General features: G+C 43.6%; 1 protein-coding gene across 2 annotated transcripts in view; it reads right to left on the bottom strand.

Moving 5' to 3' along the window:
- Positions 1-254: 254 nt before the first annotated feature.
- Positions 255-18,256, bottom strand: part of NAT10 (N-acetyltransferase 10) — a 36,005-nt gene continuing 18,003 nt past the window's right edge. For both annotated transcript variants that reach the window (XM_006259970.4, XM_059722756.1), the window contains exons 13-29: positions 17,251-17,375; positions 16,600-16,750; positions 15,900-15,996; positions 14,200-14,316; positions 13,484-13,585; positions 13,307-13,381; positions 12,724-12,840; positions 12,350-12,483; positions 9,871-9,919; positions 8,735-8,828; positions 8,532-8,642; positions 7,332-7,504; positions 6,596-6,715; positions 5,142-5,240; positions 4,654-4,727; positions 2,128-2,211; positions 255-913 (exon numbers count right to left, since the gene is read on the bottom strand). In XM_006259970.4, coding sequence (XP_006260032.1) covers positions 820-913; positions 2,128-2,211; positions 4,654-4,727; positions 5,142-5,240; positions 6,596-6,715; positions 7,332-7,504; positions 8,532-8,642; positions 8,735-8,828; positions 9,871-9,919; positions 12,350-12,483; positions 12,724-12,840; positions 13,307-13,381; positions 13,484-13,585; positions 14,200-14,316; positions 15,900-15,996; positions 16,600-16,750; positions 17,251-17,375 — 1,816 coding nt within the window. In that variant the 3' untranslated portion in view covers positions 255-819. The remainder of the gene's footprint in view (positions 914-2,127; positions 2,212-4,653; positions 4,728-5,141; positions 5,241-6,595; positions 6,716-7,331; positions 7,505-8,531; positions 8,643-8,734; positions 8,829-9,870; positions 9,920-12,349; positions 12,484-12,723; positions 12,841-13,306; positions 13,382-13,483; positions 13,586-14,199; positions 14,317-15,899; positions 15,997-16,599; positions 16,751-17,250; positions 17,376-18,256) is intronic.

The raw sequence follows: 18,256 nt of genomic DNA, 5'->3' as shown, positions 1-18,256 counted from the left end.
AGGACCGTGCTGATTTTATGAGAAACACTGTGCCAAGGTGACATCTAGAGCTGAACAGGCACAACAAGATACAAAGCAGCAGGAATAGCTTCCCATGTTCACAACAAGCTTATAGAGTAAGGAAATAATAGGCCTACCAACATGAGGCAGGAAAGAGAGACAACCAAGTGTAGAAGGGGCTTGAAAGCAGCAATGAAAGAAGCTGAGGAACCTTGTGTAGCGCTATGGAGAGCTGTGAGCACAATCTGTAGGCATTTTTTTAAAACAAAAAGATTTATTGTACAGTGCAAGCTTCTTTGGACAAAAACTGTGGCCATTTATCAGTGCTAATCATGTGGCTGATGATTAACGAACAGCCCAGCCCCAAGTGAAGCTCACTGTGAGCACTGCCAAGCTGCAGAGCAACATCCCCGACACTGAAGAAGTACAGCAAATAACTAAGCACATTAAGATGTGTTAAAATGTTGCAATGCAGCACCACAATCTCACCTCCCCTGGGTCTCCTAAAAGGGGGAAAAAAATTAAAAACACACCAGGCACTAAGATGCAGCAAAGTTGTTTACAGATGCCTCAGCCATGTGTGAATTGAAGCTTCCCAGCTGTTGAGCCTCTCTAATCCCTCAGTATAAAAATCCCAAAAGGAGAGAGCCTCTCAGCAATGTCACTGCACTTTTCCTTTTTTATGAACTGTAAAAATGCCTCCAAGGCTTTTCCTTCCAGTCACTGCTTCTTCAGAAGAAAATATCCTTTGCTTTGGAAGGAAATGGGATGTCCTGAACAGGAGCTGGTTTAGTACTAGTTCATTGATTAGATTTAATGTCATTTCTTCCACTTCTGCTTCATATCTTTGTTCTTCTTAAATTTCTTCTGTTGCTTTGGTCCTTTTTCCGTTTCTACTTTTCTCTTCTTTGCACTGAGAAACAGGAACAAACACCGGTTAAAGAGACACTGGATTCCTATTCAGCCGGGAATGTTTGTTACCGAAGTGGAGGTTTGCACAGAAACCTTTCTATGCAAAGCCTGAAGCAAAGGGGCTAGGATGAAACCCGCTCTCATTTGTGTCATTTAAAGCAGAATTACAGAATGCACTAACAATACAACCTATATTTTCCAGCATCCTGTGACTCTGGCCCCCAGTTTGAATTGCCATAAAGAGCCCACTCTTTAGAGGGTACATACTATACAGCTTTTTAAAGGCAGGATCCAGAAAGACACCTCAAACTGGGGCACTCAGACTTAATTTTTTAAAAATTGCATGGCTAGGTTTTCAAGTACCTAGCAAGCAATCCAAGCACTCAGGTCAGTCTGGGAATGGATGGGCCAAACATGACCCACCCAATTATTCCAACAGCTTTTGGGACCATTTCCTATTTCCATAGAATGGGCAGGGACTCATTCACAGCTGCCAGTATTTAGAGAAACAATGTGTGTGGGCACAAAAGGCAGAAGACAAATGCAAGAAGGGACAAATAATTAATTCTGCCTGGAGGAATTGAGGCGAGTGGGGAGGAAGGGTGGGGAAAGCTGCATTTATGGAAGTCCCCATCCATAAATCCACAGGGGAAGAGATCCAGAAGGGGACCGTGTTGAGATGCATGGGAGCTGAAAGGAAGAAAGTGGATGAAAGTCATCATAAAGGGAAACTGATGTTTTCAACTAAGAACTTGATTGAGGGAGTCCCAAGAGTTCCAGAAGGATTAGACTCAGAGACACGAGATTCATTCACTCGTCCTGGGGATGCATTTTTCCTGTGGGAATTTTCATAGGTTCCTACTTGTGTCAAGGGGGAAGACAGACAAAATAGAACAAGGATTTTAATCCTAGCAGAATTACCCACAAAGGGGAAATCAGGGGACAAATTACATGCATGACCAGACTGAAAAACCTGTTGTATTAACTAATTAAAGGGTTGAATTATGAGCCAAGGGACAGTCCTATCTTCCCCACTGCAGAGAGATAAAAAGTGGGGAAAAATGATCTTCAAGCCAGTTATCCTCCCAGATCTTTGCTAGAAACCCACTAAGAGCAACAAGATATGCAATTCCTTTGCTTTTAACTCCTCAGTTTCACTGCATATAATAAGGCCTACGGGAAGGCCTGGATCTGTTGGATTTTTATTTCCCTAACCTTTTCAGGCTGACGATGGATGTGTCTTTTCCAGCTTTAGTCAGCACCTCATCCCATTCTTCATCATCACCTCGGATTACATATCTGAACAAGGGAGATAAAAAACAATCAAAAATGACCTATTCAAAGGAGAGGAAATACAGTTAATCACACTTCTGTCAGACAACAGCTACCCTGCAAACAAAGCCAAAGCTTGTGTTAGCATTCAAACAGAGATGCATTCAGACACAGTGCAAGCGAGCAAGAGCTGGTTCAAAGCAGGATGAGCATGGGCAACAAGGCACAGTCTGCCATGGCCGTGTCAGTCATTTGAATGCAAATTAGGTCAGCAGTAATCAAAAATTCCCACCACCCAAAACCCTTCAGTGACAAATGTAGTTCTTTTATCTCCCCTTAAAATGGACGTTATCACCCAACTGCTCCAATATGGTAGCCTCGTCACAAAGGCTGGTAGCTGAAAGGGCAGCAGGCACAGATATACTTATCCCCTTCCAGCATCTGGTCAAGGCTACAATGACCCTTGCAAGTCTCCTGTGTGCATTTCACCATGCTCCACCTTCAACCTTTCTAAGGATACAGAAAGTCAGTCTCCTTGGCTTTCAATCTGGCAACAACCAGATCAATATTCTCTATTCTGAAAGAGTACAACGGCACAGACAAAACATAAGAGGAGAGTCCAACATGGTACAGCCTTTCTGCCAGTGGCAACGTGTAGGGGGTGCTGAGAGCGCCAGTACACCCCGATTGGCTGTGTTTGCCAGTTAGGTGATGGGCGGGCAGGGGCAGGCAGGAGCACCAGTGCCAGCTGGGAAGTGGTGCTCCTGGAAGCCCCCCCCCCATCAATGAGATTGGCCACAGGGGAACCCCCGCCCCAGCTGCTGACTGCTTGCTGGGGGGGCATGTGCCCCACCGACTGAAATGGCACCAGTCGCCCATGCTTTCTGCACTATTTCAAGAAAACCCAATGGCTTCAATGTTTCTATTGATCACAGAGGCAAATTCTGTTTGATTCAGGCTCGTGTACTGTCCCCCTCATCATAGTATCCAAGTAACTCAGATATAACAGGCAGCTTAACTAAGCAAAGTAACTGCAGAGCAAAAATTGGAGTAGCTGCTCTTTCTTGCCAGGCGCTTCTAGAGTCTCAGTGTAGAACAGTCTCTACTAGTAAGGCCAAGTGACACCGGATAAAGCCATTACATTTCAAATAACTTTGTCTCCTCCACAAGAGTTCTGTAACTGGCCTTCAAAAATATCCAATAAGGATATTCAATAGGAAAGTGGGCTAAGGATATCCAATAGGAAGTAATTTAGCAAATACACATGCCCATGCGTCACATGGAAACAAAGTAGCCAGAGCATTTTAAAATGTTTTACTTCTCTTAGATTTGGTAGAGGTTGCCAAAGCAGACATTACTATGCCAATATTATCAAAAGCCTTTTTTGTTTTGGCAGAATGGAGGAAAGAGCAGGGAGGAAAGCAAAGCAGTTCATGGAGTGCCTGTTAAAGCTCCAGCAGATGTTTCTTCATCCTGAGTAACCTGCTGCTTCAGCAGTTCAGTAACCTCTGAGTTGACTAGCTCTGCAATGATCTAAGAGTGTCCATGTTGAACTGACACCTTCAACAGGAAATTTCAAGCAACTTGAGGTATGACCCAACAGTTAACCAGCACAAATCAGACAAATAACAACTGAGCTTGTTAGACAAGAATGCTCTCATTCTAGTGTCTGCTTTGAAATAAGAGACTAGTTGAGCAGGAGATGGGAGCCTTAAGTTGGTTCGAGTAGCACTAGGACCATTTCTATAGTTTAAGGAAAGCTAATGATTGCTCTTTGAAGCATGGGAAGCCTCCAGGAATTAAGAATGGCCCGAAGGCAGAGATAGCTCAAGGCATTATCTGTACTACACAACATTCTGAGGAAGCCCAAACCAAGATCGAGGCGAGACACGCAGCAAGAGCAGTCTACCCTGAAGAGGTTATTATCTAAACAGAAGGAACCAGTAAGTAAAAAACAAAGAGAATGAGGATGGCTCAAGTTTACACAAGCAGAACTTGGACCAGCAAATAAATAACACAAAACTGAAGATTGAAACCAGCACATTCATTCTTATGACACACTGCTCAAAGATGGTTAATGCCAGCGAGCAGACATTTTACTACTGAAACCAACATTTATAATTGCAATTTGGCTAGAGTATAAAATAAACCAGTTGCCAGCAGAGCCAATAAAGACTAAGAATGGTTGGTGATTAACAGTCTCAGGAAACAGAAATTGCTAGCTGCATTTATTAGATATTGCAGAATAAGTCTGTTCACAATGACTTCATTCACTTGGGCTCCAAGGTGCACAAGGCTCAAGTTTCAGCCTGACAATACGGCTCAGACATCCGCTATGCTGAGTACAACCTATTGAATATTCCCACCCCAAACCCCCATTCACTGCACAGATGTGCTGCTCCTAGACAGTGTGTTCAAACCAGATGCCTGAAAACATTTGCTGTGCAAGTCACGTGGAAAAATTCTTACTGTGAAAGGTCCATTTCCTTCAGCTTCCCCATTTCTTGTTTGTGTTTTTCCTGAAATTCCCGCGCTGCTTCTTCCTGCAAGCAACACATCCCAGAGAAATGTTAACTTTTAAGCAGAGCAGTAGCAAAACATCACACGACATGTCTACTAGGTCAGAAATTACAATGCCTTATTCTTTTTCTATCCCCCAAAGGCAGTTCGCCTTACAAAGAAGCCTTCCACACTTTGAACTGGGTGTGAAAGACATCTGCACTTTTAATATAAATATTAAAGATGACTGTGGGAGGATCTTTACACTACATTAGCACAATATTAATGCACTGTTAAAGCTTGCAAAGTTCCATAATTACCATAAAAGAACAAAATAGGACACACAGGACTTCCTACACAAGCACAGACACCATTCAAACAGCTCTTAAGTTAGAGAAAAACCCGTTGGAGGGGTTTGACACACATATTTGAAGTTTTAATGGTAGGATCAACATTACCAAGTCATCGTTTAAAGACTTCAGAGTTGGCTCCATTACAATGTCCTTCGTTGCTGCCATCTGCTCCTCTACAGCTTTCTCCTGGATAGTGCTGTACATCTGAAAATAAAGGAGTAAATTAGCATGCGACAGGCTTATTGCTGTTTTATCAGCTAGGTGCTTTAAAAGCAAATTAAAAATATGTTGGCTACCCCAGTGAAACTTCTGCAGCCCTTAGACTGCAGAAACCATGAAGGTCAGAGACCCATCTCCTGGCAAAGAAAGTAAAGACATCTTAATGACTCATTCAGGAGTTATTGCTTGCATATAAAAAGGAGTTCTTCACTGACACAACCCCAGGCAAGTCATTTACTTTTACAGGTAAAAACCTACAGATTTCCTTTCTTTTATATTATTTCTATCTAGTCACCAAAATACGATTCCATGCTGGGCAAAACATCTGAACAGTGGGTGACTTGTAATTAAAGATAAAGAAGTTCTGCCTATGAAGTCATCAGAGGCTAACTTTGAGAACTAGGAGAGAACAGACTGGTTACAGGACTGGAATGAACAGGGGAGTCTTATTTCTGTGTCAGTCTGTTCTTTACCTCATAATAGCATGAGACAAATTCACAGCCATCTGAGAAGTGATCTGTGAAATGAGCACTAAAAAGTCAGGTTCCTTGTAGCACCATCCACCACAACTAGCACCCTCACTCAGTCTCACCAGCAATGCCAGGGAGACTGAAGGCCTGAACCAAAGCCTTTCTATTGGCTGCAAGTCTGCCCCTATGTGACCCTCTCTGGAGAGGGCCATTCTAAGGCAAGGTGCAACACTAACACAGCGGAGAAGAAGCCTGTATAACTTGCTGCAATTAAAGGACACTAGAGAACGCACCCCTCTGGTCAGCACCATTCATCATTATAAGCCATCCAAACTGTATGAAAGATCTATACAGCTAACACCACTGCTAGTCACCTCCTTTTTTCACCAAGACATTTCTGCTGCTTACAGACATAACCCCCCCTTCCCCCCCCCCCCAAACCAGCACTTTACTTTAAACTTGGGGTACCCCTGTGCTAAGTCCAGTGCATGCCCAAAAGAGGCACTGCATTAGTTAGACTTGGCTCACCCAATGTCTGTATAGATCTGGTGCTTCAGTAGGGCTTTCTTTGCACTTTTATCTGCTAGTTTATTGAATCAGCTAGTAGATAAAGCACCAAAAAGCCCTTCTGAAGCGTGCAATCTAGACAGATACCGTGGAGCCAGATTGAAATAATGCAGTGCTTTTTCTGGTAAAATGTGTTTTGTTTTTTTCTGTCTGTCAGCAGCCTCCATTCACAAAGAGCCTATACATTCCTCAAGGGAGACTGAGGTTACAGAATACTGAGCTAGATTCTTAACACTGCAAAGCTTAGGCCTAGAACTGAGTCTGACAACTCCATAAGCCAAAGCTGGACGAAGATGCAATTACCTGGACCACTTTGCGGATAATCCTGTTGAAGAGACCCATCAGTTGACTGCTGGGTAGTTCTAGCTCCTTTTCCAGCTGGTCCAAAGATTTGTGTTGTAGACCAATCCCTAGGAGAAGGGCCTACATGGCAAGATTTTTTAAATGCAATATGTATATGTACATGTATGTACACACACACACACACACACACACACTCTGCCCCACCCCTCTACAAAGCATACAGGTTTGAGTTTTGTTCAAAACTATTACGACTCTGCCAAACTGCTCTACCTTTGATAGTCAGAGCTCACTACTGAAAACAGAAATGCTTCCTGATGCAAGAGGCTTTGGCTACTGTTTGCATAGTACTAGATGGGCACATGATGTTCTGCAGAACATGCAAGAGAAGAGGATCTGAATTACTAGATGCAGAAACAAATATGAAGCATGAGAAGACAGCACAGACAAGGGAAAACACAGAAGGGAATACTGAGGAGGCAAATCATCTGAAACTGTAGGTCTTAGAACTGGAGATTTGACAGATGTGGTGCATGAAATGGGAGATTATTTCAAATAAAAGACAGCATAAAAGTAGAATAGGAGGCAAGATGATCAGCTCCCAGTTACAACACTACATTGAAGTGGGAAATTGAAGCCATAAGCAGGGGCTGAATCTTTAAGAGATACTCAGTAGATGGAAAAATACGAAAGGGCTAGGAAAAGAAGGAGGGGGTAATTAAAGGCAGGTGGTCCATACCGATTGTACAGCAGAGAGAGAGATGTCTCCTAGCTGGTTAAGAAAGTACATCCTGGAGATAGTGGGAATCATGTCCATGATGAGGTGATAGTCCACCATGTTTCGAGAGTACATCTCTAACCGCTTGAGGTCATATGGAATGAAGACGGTGTCTAGTTCAGCACGGCCGATGACTGAGCAAGCCAAAAAGAATAGGAAAATTGCATTCTGTAGTTCTTCAGGATTCTGGCAATTAACAGCTCACTTTTAACATGTGCCAGCAGCTGCCCCACACAATTGCTTCCCAAATGAATTTATAAATAAAAAATGCCAGGATTAAAACTGTAACTAATTAATTTGGGGTTTCAAATCTCTCCATGGAACAAGAATTCCTTTACCAAGACTCACACCCATAGATACAATCAAATGGGTCAAGGGAGTCTGGCATTTTCCTAACCCTAGTAAAAGGGTTAAAGAACGAGAGCCAGCAGAAGAAAGCCTGAAATGGCTCTTCCTACACTGCACCAGTCCTGCTGGCAGAAATTTTTGTTATCCAGTGCTGGCAGCCTGGCACCTTTCACCCACTATTTAGGGAAAGTCACAAAAAACAAACTGAAACAGAGCAATTACTGAGCTCTCAAGAGGTTTCTTTGGAGCTCGCTACATTCAAGAAACAGCAGTGTGCTTTCAATAGATTTTAAGATCAAAGGAGATTATTATACTAATCTAGTCTGACTTCCTGTATAAAACAGGTCACGGCTACATCAAAACAAATAACTCACGCTTCAACTACAGCCTCTTTTTTAGATAGGCATCCCATTCTGATTTACAAATTCCAAGTGGCAGGGTTCCCACCATAGCCTAAGGTAAGCTGTTCTGGTTGTTTAGGACCTGCACTGCTGAGAGGAAGCGTCTTCATCCCACAGTTTGAATGTGTCCAGCTTCAGCTTCCAGCCCTGGATCTTGCTATGTTTGTCTCTGCTACATTAGAGAGCTCTTTTGTATCTGATTTCCAAAAACTCTGATTAAACAGAACCTCTGAACTAAGCAAGGACAAAGTTTTCACTTGGGAACACAAGCCTATTTTTGGATATAGGAGGCAAACACTATTCACAGTCTACTACCAATTCTGCATCGTGCCTGGAGTTTTAAAGAATCCTGTGATAAGCCATGCAAAGAGTTTAAATCCCCAAAGTCAGCACTAGAAGCCTGAGCACTCACGGGGTTGCAACAGCTGCTTGATATTCTTGTTCTGTAGAATGTTCAATGCTAACGAAGGGGAAAAAGTGCTGAATTGATATGAGAGCAGAGACAGGAACCGCCTCCTGAAATCTGCAGAAGACAAGACAATAATGGTTACTCCACTGCTGTTACAAAGGGGACACTGAGGCTTCCTCTTGCCCGACTACAACCAGTCCAGTTACCTTTCCAGAAAGCAGAGAGCCAGTGCTCCTGCTCACTCTCCTCTTCACTCAGGGTCTTCAGCATGATACACGAGTGCTCACCAGTCAGGTCATTCTAGGAACATAGACAGATTCTCATCACCCCTATCACCACCCTCTGCTTTATGCATTCAACTGGTAAGGACAAAGACAGATAGTGAAACAGGAAACATGTTTGGGTTCTTTTTACCTAGGGTAAAATCCAAAAGTCTCTCTTACTCAGTCTTTTGTGTTGACTTTTAATACAGCTTGTGTCAATGACTACTGTTACTGAATTGTCAACCTATCAGCTTTAGGCATTTGATCAACTCCACAAAGGGGTGAAGCACTGTTATTACTGATGAGCTACCTAATTAAACCAATAGTCCTTGAAATCCTAGCTATACTAAAGGAAAACAAATGGAAGATGCTGCAGTGACACTCAAAGCACAACTGCTAGACAAGCAGCTTGACTGGGGGGAACAGCCTGCTGCAGAATCCAGGGTTCTCAGGCCCCAGCGAACATGGCAATTGGCAGTAGGAGGGAGAGTAAGGGCCGACAGCTCCGGCAGCTCTCTGGCCACTTTGCCCATCCACACCTTCCTGACTGCTAGCCCCTGCCGCATACCCTATGCTGAAGTATGTGGCATGCAACAACAGCTCCAGTTTTAGCATGCAGACAGCCAGAGCCCACAGTTCGGGTAGGAGTTGTTGCTGTGCGCTCCAGGAACTGTTGCTACAGCTTCGTGTTGCAATCCAGATCCAGCCCACAAGGGGCCCCCACAGTCCAGATCCAGCCTGGGTCAAAAAGGGACCTTGAAACTGGATTAGATCATTTGCATTCCACGACACCAGTTACACATACTGACCTAAGCACTTGCAGCTAAGGCCCACGGTTTTTGAATCTAAACATACTAGAACACACTAATGATCATCACTACAACTCTTCTGATCCCTAAGACAGGCTAGTCCTGTTACTGGAAACTATAAACCCAATGAACAACAAACTCCTGACATCCTCAAAAAAACAAACAAACAAAAAACTTATTGCCCAAGTCAGATCCCATCAAGAGTTAACAAAGCCTTCCACTGACTTGAACAGGAGATGGATCAGGTTCCTGAAACAGTACGATACTTACTGGAGTCTGCCTTAGATAAACCGGTACAAATCCAGCACGCTTCCAAAATCTGGGGGAAAGAAAATAAGAAAAATGTAGCAGAAACTACATAACCATAATGTTATGGTTGAAATTGTGAGATTTGGTGATTAGCAGATGCCACTGACTGCCAAGTAGATTAAAAAGGCCCTAAAATATCATAGTGACTTGTAACAATGACCACTGACAGACAGGATACACCTACGACTCTCAGACATACTGAGATGATAACCAAACAAAAAGATTAGGTCATAAGAAGATGTACACAATGTGTATGTCAGGAATAACTGGTGCATGTGGTAGTAAGAGGATGGCCTGCCACAGGCCATACTTTCAGGACCTTATAAAAATAGATTTTGATGAGCAAAAGCACGGACTTCTGAAGGATTCCCTCAGGAAAGCCCTAAAGGCTCCTGCTTTATTTCAGAGGGTCCATCTTTCATTAGCACAACTTCAGGATCCCTTGGCTCAATGACATCTAGGCCTCAGTGCATCAGCAACAGCACCTGCTGGACCAGAGAGAATCCCAAATTGATCTGCACAAGATCCTGCCCTGTTCTCCCTTTGAGTTGCTCTGCTCTCTCCTGACCAGAGCCTGTGATTGACTGCACCATATAATTTGAGCGTAACCAGATGAGTGAAAGCGAGACCTGCTGAGACCAACCAGATGGTGTTCTGGACTAGGGAGTTAAACCAGCCCCCACAGCAACACCTGTCATGGGAACCTGCCTCCCTAAAGCATAGGATGACAACTTGCAGCTACATTGGAAATGGTGAATTTCAACAGGAAGCTAGGTTTCCGTTGCTTTTCAATAACCCATTTCTTTTCCTTCCCCTATTTGTCCTGTTTAAAGCAGGAATAATCACAAAAAGCAGCAGCCAAGTTAAAGATAGAAGAGACATTAACAAATACCTTGACTTTAAAAAGGGAACATACCTAAGTTTTTACCAAAATTCAAGAATATTTTGTGCATGTGAACAGTCAGGTGTGATTTGACTGATTAAATATTTTTCATTCTCTTTCATACACCCAAGCAGTAGCTGCCAAACTGTGTATGGATTTACATGGGAACTAAACAAGCCACAGCTAAGCACCTTGAGCTTCCTGGACCCATGCGTTACACCATACACATCAAACGGGACACTCCTGGCATGAAGAGCTCTCCAGATCCTTTATACCAGCGTTTCTCAACCTGTGGGTCACGACCCAAAAGTGGGTTGCAAGAATATATGAAAGGGTCACGAACAAACTTTAAAACAATGGATCAACGAACTTTAAAAATGGATTCTCTTTCAAAAGGAGAAGAGTATGGGAAACTGTGGCTTTTCCCTTGCAGGCTGGTAAGGTTCCAGCCTGCAAGGGGCTGCTGGGAGCCACCCCTGCCCTATACACTACACTGGGGGGCTGGGGTGAGGGGCACTGGGTTGGGACTAGCCATTGATGTTTACAAGTGGGTCCTGGTACAAAAAATGTTGAGAGCCACTGGTTTATACAGTAAGCGTGGACCATCCTGATAGCTGTGCCATTCAAGGAGCACACTTGGATAGTTTGTTCCTGGGCTAGCAATGGAAGGGCTGTCTATTATTCTGGACAGAGCCCACCTGAATTGCAAGGAGAGTGCACATGAGTGGGAACTTGCAACTGCTGCCAGATTTATCAAAGATAAACAAGAAGAATTTATGAAAGAATAATGGAAGCCTGAATAGAGAAGAGAGATTAGGACCAAAGCGAAACAAACACATTCATTTGTAGCAACTCCCTCAATCTCTATTTAGTAGAGTAGACCATGGTGGATAAAAATGAACAATTTTTAAGCAAAATTAAAAAAAAAAAAATTTAAATCAGATTTAATTGTTCTTTTGTATTTTTTTAAGATGCTTTTAAAAATAAACATATATAATTTTACTTTAACATATTTTAAAGCTCAAAGATATCATCATGGAATATGGATTATAACTTCTAATTATATCCTATTTGAGACAATATATTCATGTAACCTTTTCAGAAGTTTTATAAATAGGTCAAACAGGCTGTGGACTATATTAGGGGCCCAATCTTATGGGGTTCCCAGAGGCTCCTCTATAGATTAGTAAAGATTAAAGAAAACCACTCTACCCAATGGGACTCAGTGCTCAGTCTAGAAGATCCCATTAAGCATCTCTGTGATACTTAGTTTCAGTGTCTCCAGAGATCATAGACACAAGGTTCTTTGGGTAGATGCGATATCTTATATTAGACCAACTAAACAGTTGGAAAAATTGTTCTCTGTAGGCTTTCAGGCACAAAACACCCATCTTCAGGCACAGGGAGAGTTTGTTTTATGAATGAAGGATATCTAACAACAAGAATGTACTTTTTGTAGAAAACAATGATTAAACCACAGCTTCCTGACCAGCGATTTAAATCAATGTGATTTAAATCAAATCCACCCTGGAGTAGACAAACATGGTTAAAACTTACTTGAGCAGCCGTGGTGTCAAACCATAGGATACTCCTAGATAATCCAGGTTCTCAGCTTGTCTCTCACTCAGTTTGAGAAGTAAAGGAGGCAAATCTTTCCGAGGGGTCAAAACCTCTTCTAACAAACTAACTGCCTGGGGGAGAAGAGCAGACGAGTTAATAGAAAAAGGTTCTTTTTCACTGTGATCTGCAGGCTTATTCACAAGTAAGGGGACATATATTTTTATATTTACATTAAATGTTCACTTACACACACCCCCACACACTTATGTGCAAAGCTGCATGAGACCAACACTAAGTTTCAGCCATACATCCTAAGGCAAATTTAATAGCCTAATACAACAGGAAAACACCAGACATGTAGAGCTTCATACCTCACTGCTTATGGTGGCAATTTCTTTGGGTTTTGGAGTAACTTTTTCTTCCAGACAAGGGAATTTACCCTCATAATACATTTGCAACAAGCTCAGAGCTCTGCTGCCATAACCCATCTGTGAAGAAGGAAGGAAGTTTATGAACAGTGAAGCAGCAATATACAATTCTTAAAATTGAAAAAAAAAAAAATCACCACCACCACCACACCTTCCTTCTGAGAAGGACCAAAGCAATTTCTGAGAAGGACCAAAGCAATTTACAGATTTCTATAATGGTATCACACAGCCACAATACAAGTGCTATACAAGCTACATGACAGTTTGTAGGAAGGAGAGTGACACTACAGAAGAGACTCAGGGCTCTGTCCTACAGCTAACATGTTAGTGACCTCGCTGAAATCACCATACAAAAGCAATGCCCACCAGACCAATTCACCTACACTTGCTGCAGCACCTGACCTTTCCTTAGTGTCTCCCACCCAAATACTGATCCGGCTCCCTTCTGCTCATCGTGCAAGAGCAGCTGAGATGGTATAAGTTGCCAGCAATGATAAATCACATCACCAGACGCTGCATACATTACCCCTTGATAATCAGGATGGACTGCAATACGAACAACACGCCCACCAGAAAGGCTCCCAAAGTCTGGATCCTGGAACTACGTACAAGACACACACCGATTAAAGAACATAGTTAAGCATTCTCCATATGAAACATTATATATTATCCTGAAGAAAAGCAAACACCCAAAATTATTTACCTGCTCTGAGACAGTCCACGGAATAAGGTCTCCAGAAGCCTTCTTCCCCCTAGACAGACTGTTCAGGATAGATTGGCGAGAGATCTCTCCCTCCAGACACACCTGCCAGGAAAAGAAGAGGCTGGGAACAGAGAAAACTTTTTGATCTTGTACTATCACCACCCACAGCAGAGGTAGATAGAAAAGACCTATTCGGCCATATAACCTATCATCCATCTTTTATACTGTGGTAGCTACTAAAAGTCCATTTAAAAGTCTCATGCACATCAGAGCTGCATTTGTTCAATGCTGTACAACCATTAAGTACTACAAATAACAGAATCTGGTCCCAAAAGAACTGCTTCCTACAAAAACAATCATCTTAAGCAGATAAGCATAGGAGAATGGTCTAATAACAATTTTGGGATGTTCCAGCCCTGTAACTGTCTGCAGCAGTAAGCAGGAGCAACCACAACTTGCTACCTATTTTTTCCCCTCAGCAGGCCTTGTAACAAAAAGGGGGTTCCTTAGAAAACAAGCTCAGCGAGAAAGGTGTCCTTGTGTAGCTGCACAGCACCTAGGACAAAAGGGTCCTGGTTAAGACCTGTTGGATTAATGTAACACCTGGGTGCATGTGCAGAACGGTAATCTTATACATCATGGTTAAACATCCTGTCACCTGTTCCTTAACAAGCAGCTTTATAACTTCATTTCATACATTCAGCTTTGTCACCTACCTGAACAATGGCAAGTACTTCTGGCAGAGAATTCTGGGTAGGTGGAACAGGGGGTAAAAGGCAAAACAGATGATGGGCAGGAGCATCTGAAAGCATCTGGAGGTCATTGGGGGAATTCTGGAGCAACATAAACAACAAGTTATAGAATCAATTCTTACTTTGAGGAGAGTTTCAAAGTTCTTCCATCACGACTATGTTCAATTCTAAGTTATCAGTCCTCTAAATCCTGCCTCTCTCCTGTGATTCAGTTTTAGTTAAGCATATGCAATTGGAACACATCAATGGCAATCAAGACAATTCAAGGATGTTATTCCCAGACTACAGGCAGTCCTCCACTTACAACGATTCGCACTTAAAACCTTTATAAATTGACACCCTGTTTCAACTTCACAACGCCAGTTTCGACTTGCAACGCTTGATCCAATGCAATGCCATGCCAGCGAACAAGTTTGTTGTGTTGCTCATCTCCCTGGAGAACATCTGTCCAAACTTCCTTGCACATTTTCTTTAAGAAAGCAGACAAGACTCCAGAAAAACCTGCAGCCAAGACTCCTGAGAAGACTCCAGCCAAGAGCCCTTCAAGAAGACCAAAGTCACCTCAAAGAAGTCTTTTTAAATCAATATGATTGCTATTTACAATATAAATATATTAATGTAGCTATATTACTCATCTATAATCGATCAAGTACAAAATTCTGGGGTATTTTTGGTGAAAACAGGGTATCCGGCCTTGGTTCAGGAACCAATCCCTCATTTATAAAATTGTTTCTTACGAGAAAATTGGTTCCAAGTTGCAACGTTTCGACTTAAGACACAGTTTTCAGGAACCAATTGTGCCGTAAGTCCGAGGACTGCCTGTACATTATTTTGCATGCTTTCTCCCCAGTATATATAAAAAAACCATTAAGAAACGCTGTGCATAATACTGTTTTGCTATGATACTTTGACTTTGGAAAACAAATCAACTACTAATGAGTACCGAATTCAACACCTCCCCCTCAAATTGTAACATCTTTTGTGGGTTACCACTATGACTCTCAACATTAACAGAAAGCTGTTCAAAAATCCAGTTCTTATTTACCGCAATAACACCTACTGAAAAGAGCTCATCAGCTACATCCAATTTGGCCATCAAGCTCTGTGCAAGGGTAATGACCATATCTAACATTATACTAAGTATGGGGAGTGAACCCAGGATCGCCTGCAAGAAATAAACCTCAGGCCTTGACACGTCCAAGTTAGAATTCATAGAAGGCTCTAGAGTAGGGCTGAATAGCTCAAGCAGCGGCCCCGAGCCCACAGCCCTAGCACTGCATCTAGACTTCCTAGATACAGAGTCAGGCCAACAGCTCAGACACCTTCTAAACCCAAAATACTGCTTAATTTGCAATTGCAGGCAGAAGAGAGGAGACAGTGGACCTGGGCTTGCTTTAATCTAGAAGCTGCACAGACTTAATTAGTCTTGGAGATTTCACAACCAGGAAGGCTTACTCCAGAACCTTATGTTTTTATGGGCAAAGAATGAATGTAAGCTGTAAGAGGACAGAACAAAAACAGTACTGTAAAAAGCAGAAAGCAGGGAATGGAGATAACTTTTTCGTACCTTAACAACCTATGGTAACAGCATACTCAAGACAACTAGACCTTTCTAAAAACCACAGAGATTTCGACAGTGCTGACCAACATGGCAACAATACTACCTTGTAATGTGAAGCTACGTAGAGGGCCATCAGCCTCTGAAGAAAAATTTCTGATGCCTTGTGGTAACAGAAGAGTGTGTCTCTATTTACATAATATCTATGTATACTGGTCAAGAAAGGAAACAGCCAGAGATTTTTTTATGGATTTATCAGAGCCTGCAAGCAATTCTCCCTATGCTTTTACAATATGAGCTAAGTGCCCTCATATGCTGTCAGCATCTTCCCAGCAGGAAGGGCAGATGCCTTATTCTTTAGGTTTAAGCCTCCTTGTGCTCACTAAACCCACACAGCACAGTCAGCACTAAGTGAGAACTTCAATTTTTGGTTAAATGTATGAAAAAAGTTAAAGTAGTTAAATGCATGCTCCTCTCTACTTAGAGAATACTGACTAAAAGAATGGCATTATGGTTAATAGAAAAAAGCCTTCCACTCACTACAATGAACTTTTTCATCAGGTCTCTATCACCTAGACTAGGGTATGGTTAGCTCTTATTCTGGTATAAAAAGGAGAGAGAGTCAACTGTGCCACACACCAGTACAAAGAAGCTGAAGTATAAACTGCACTGGGGGGAAACAAGAATCCAGAGGGACCCAACCTCTCAGCAACAGTCTGGTCAGCCACTGTTAACCTCTTGCTCACCCTGCCATAATTAGGAATGAACCATTTAATAACAAAGGGCATTGGTTTCAGCAAGGATACAGGTCACAGGTTTCAGGTAATGGACAGCCAGAAATGATCCTGGTGATATTGAGACAATCCAAACATAGCAAGTCATTGAGCCATTTTTCCACAGGGTCTCCAGGGGCATATCTGATTGACTCATGCAGCGAGACCTCATGCAATGTACGAGCTGCAAAGAGAGATTTAAAAGACAAAAAACAAGCAGTTTTGAAGTTGAAGTGATGGCTGATAAAGGAATCAGACACAATCAAGACCCTTCAATGCCTGGAGCTGGAAGAGATCAGAAGCAACACCTGCTCAGGAAAAAAAAAAAAGAAAAGAAAAGAAGAGGAAAAGAAACCATGACAGTCTCTGCAGAGACAACCAAACACTTTTTTCTCAAAAGGAAGCTGCTTAGCCTACTTCCACATTAGATTTAATAGGGGTGGAGTGTAGCTGCAGCCACGACTGCGCAGGAAATATGCAGGCAGCAAGGTGTTTTGGTGAGGTTAGCCCAAAGGCCCAGTTACAGAACAAGTCTCTTGCTATTCCCCACCCTCTCCCAGCCTGTAACTGCAAAAGTTCAAATATACAGGCAGGGAGTAATCTTTTACAAGATGTATTAATAGAAGAGGTGCTGGTATTTTGAGTTAAATATCGGTCCTCAGAGATGTCAGCCTTGCATGGTACCTGAGGCAAGTTTAGTTGTAGCTGTTGATTTGTTCTCTGCTGTCATGCTGACTTGGGCTTGTGCACTCTGCTGCCGCAGCTGCTGAATCAGCTTCAGGGATAATGATCGACCAGTGCCTTCATACCTAAGCAATTACATCAACAAGCAGCAGGTGAGAGGAGTGCGAACCAAACCCCCAGCTACAACCCTCCTGCCTCACTCCCTCCCCTCCGAACTGTGGGGGGAAAGGCTCCAATCCAAAAACTAATGGCATTATCTCTGTTCTGGTGTTATTACTACGTTTCTTGTGGCCTTGCTCTACCCATGAGATGCACACAAAGGCACCAAAATGCAGTAACAAGGGGGAGGAAAGCCCAGGCAAGACCTTTTATGCTGTTATATACCTACTAACCAACTGCCTGTCAAGAATGACATGGGAGGTGGAGGGGAGAGCGCCCCGTGTCCGTGTCCCATCCCCACCTCCCACAGTCCAGGCCCACTCCCCTCTTCCCTCCTGCTGCTTGTGGTCCAGGCCTGCTCCCCGCTTCCCCGTGGCAGCGGCGCGGGGGGGGGGGGGGGGGGGGGAAGAGTGCCCAAGGGTGGGGAGAAGTCAGCTTGCTGTGGTGGTGGGGGGGAAGCAGCAGGCCCAGGCTGACGCAGCGGTGGTGGTATGAAAGGAGAGAGGGAGGCCCACTCCTCCCCCTCCCACACCATGTCAGGCTGGGCCCGCTGCTTCCCGCCCTGCCATGGCAGGCCAGGTTCTCCCCACCTCGGGCCCACTCCACTCCTCCTCCCCACCCCATCCGCTCCTCCCCACCCCTGGGCCCACTCTTTGCCTCCCGATGCTGCGGTGCACCCGCTGCTTCCCCCCACCGCTGCCACATCAGCCAGGCAGGCAGTGATGACGGAAGGCGGGAGGGGCAGGCCGAGGCTAGTGCCGGTGGCCTCGCAACCCCTGCAGCATCTCGACCCCGCTCTCCCCTTGCGCTGCTGCCACCTCCAAGGAGCAAGGGGGGGATGGGGAAG

This window comes from Alligator mississippiensis, chromosome 2, assembly GCF_030867095.1.
Source record: "Alligator mississippiensis isolate rAllMis1 chromosome 2, rAllMis1, whole genome shotgun sequence".
Lineage (NCBI taxonomy): Eukaryota > Metazoa > Chordata > Crocodylia > Alligatoridae > Alligator > Alligator mississippiensis.
The sequence above is the reverse complement of the archived record's forward strand: the minus strand, read 5'-3'. Positions and strand labels throughout refer to the sequence as shown.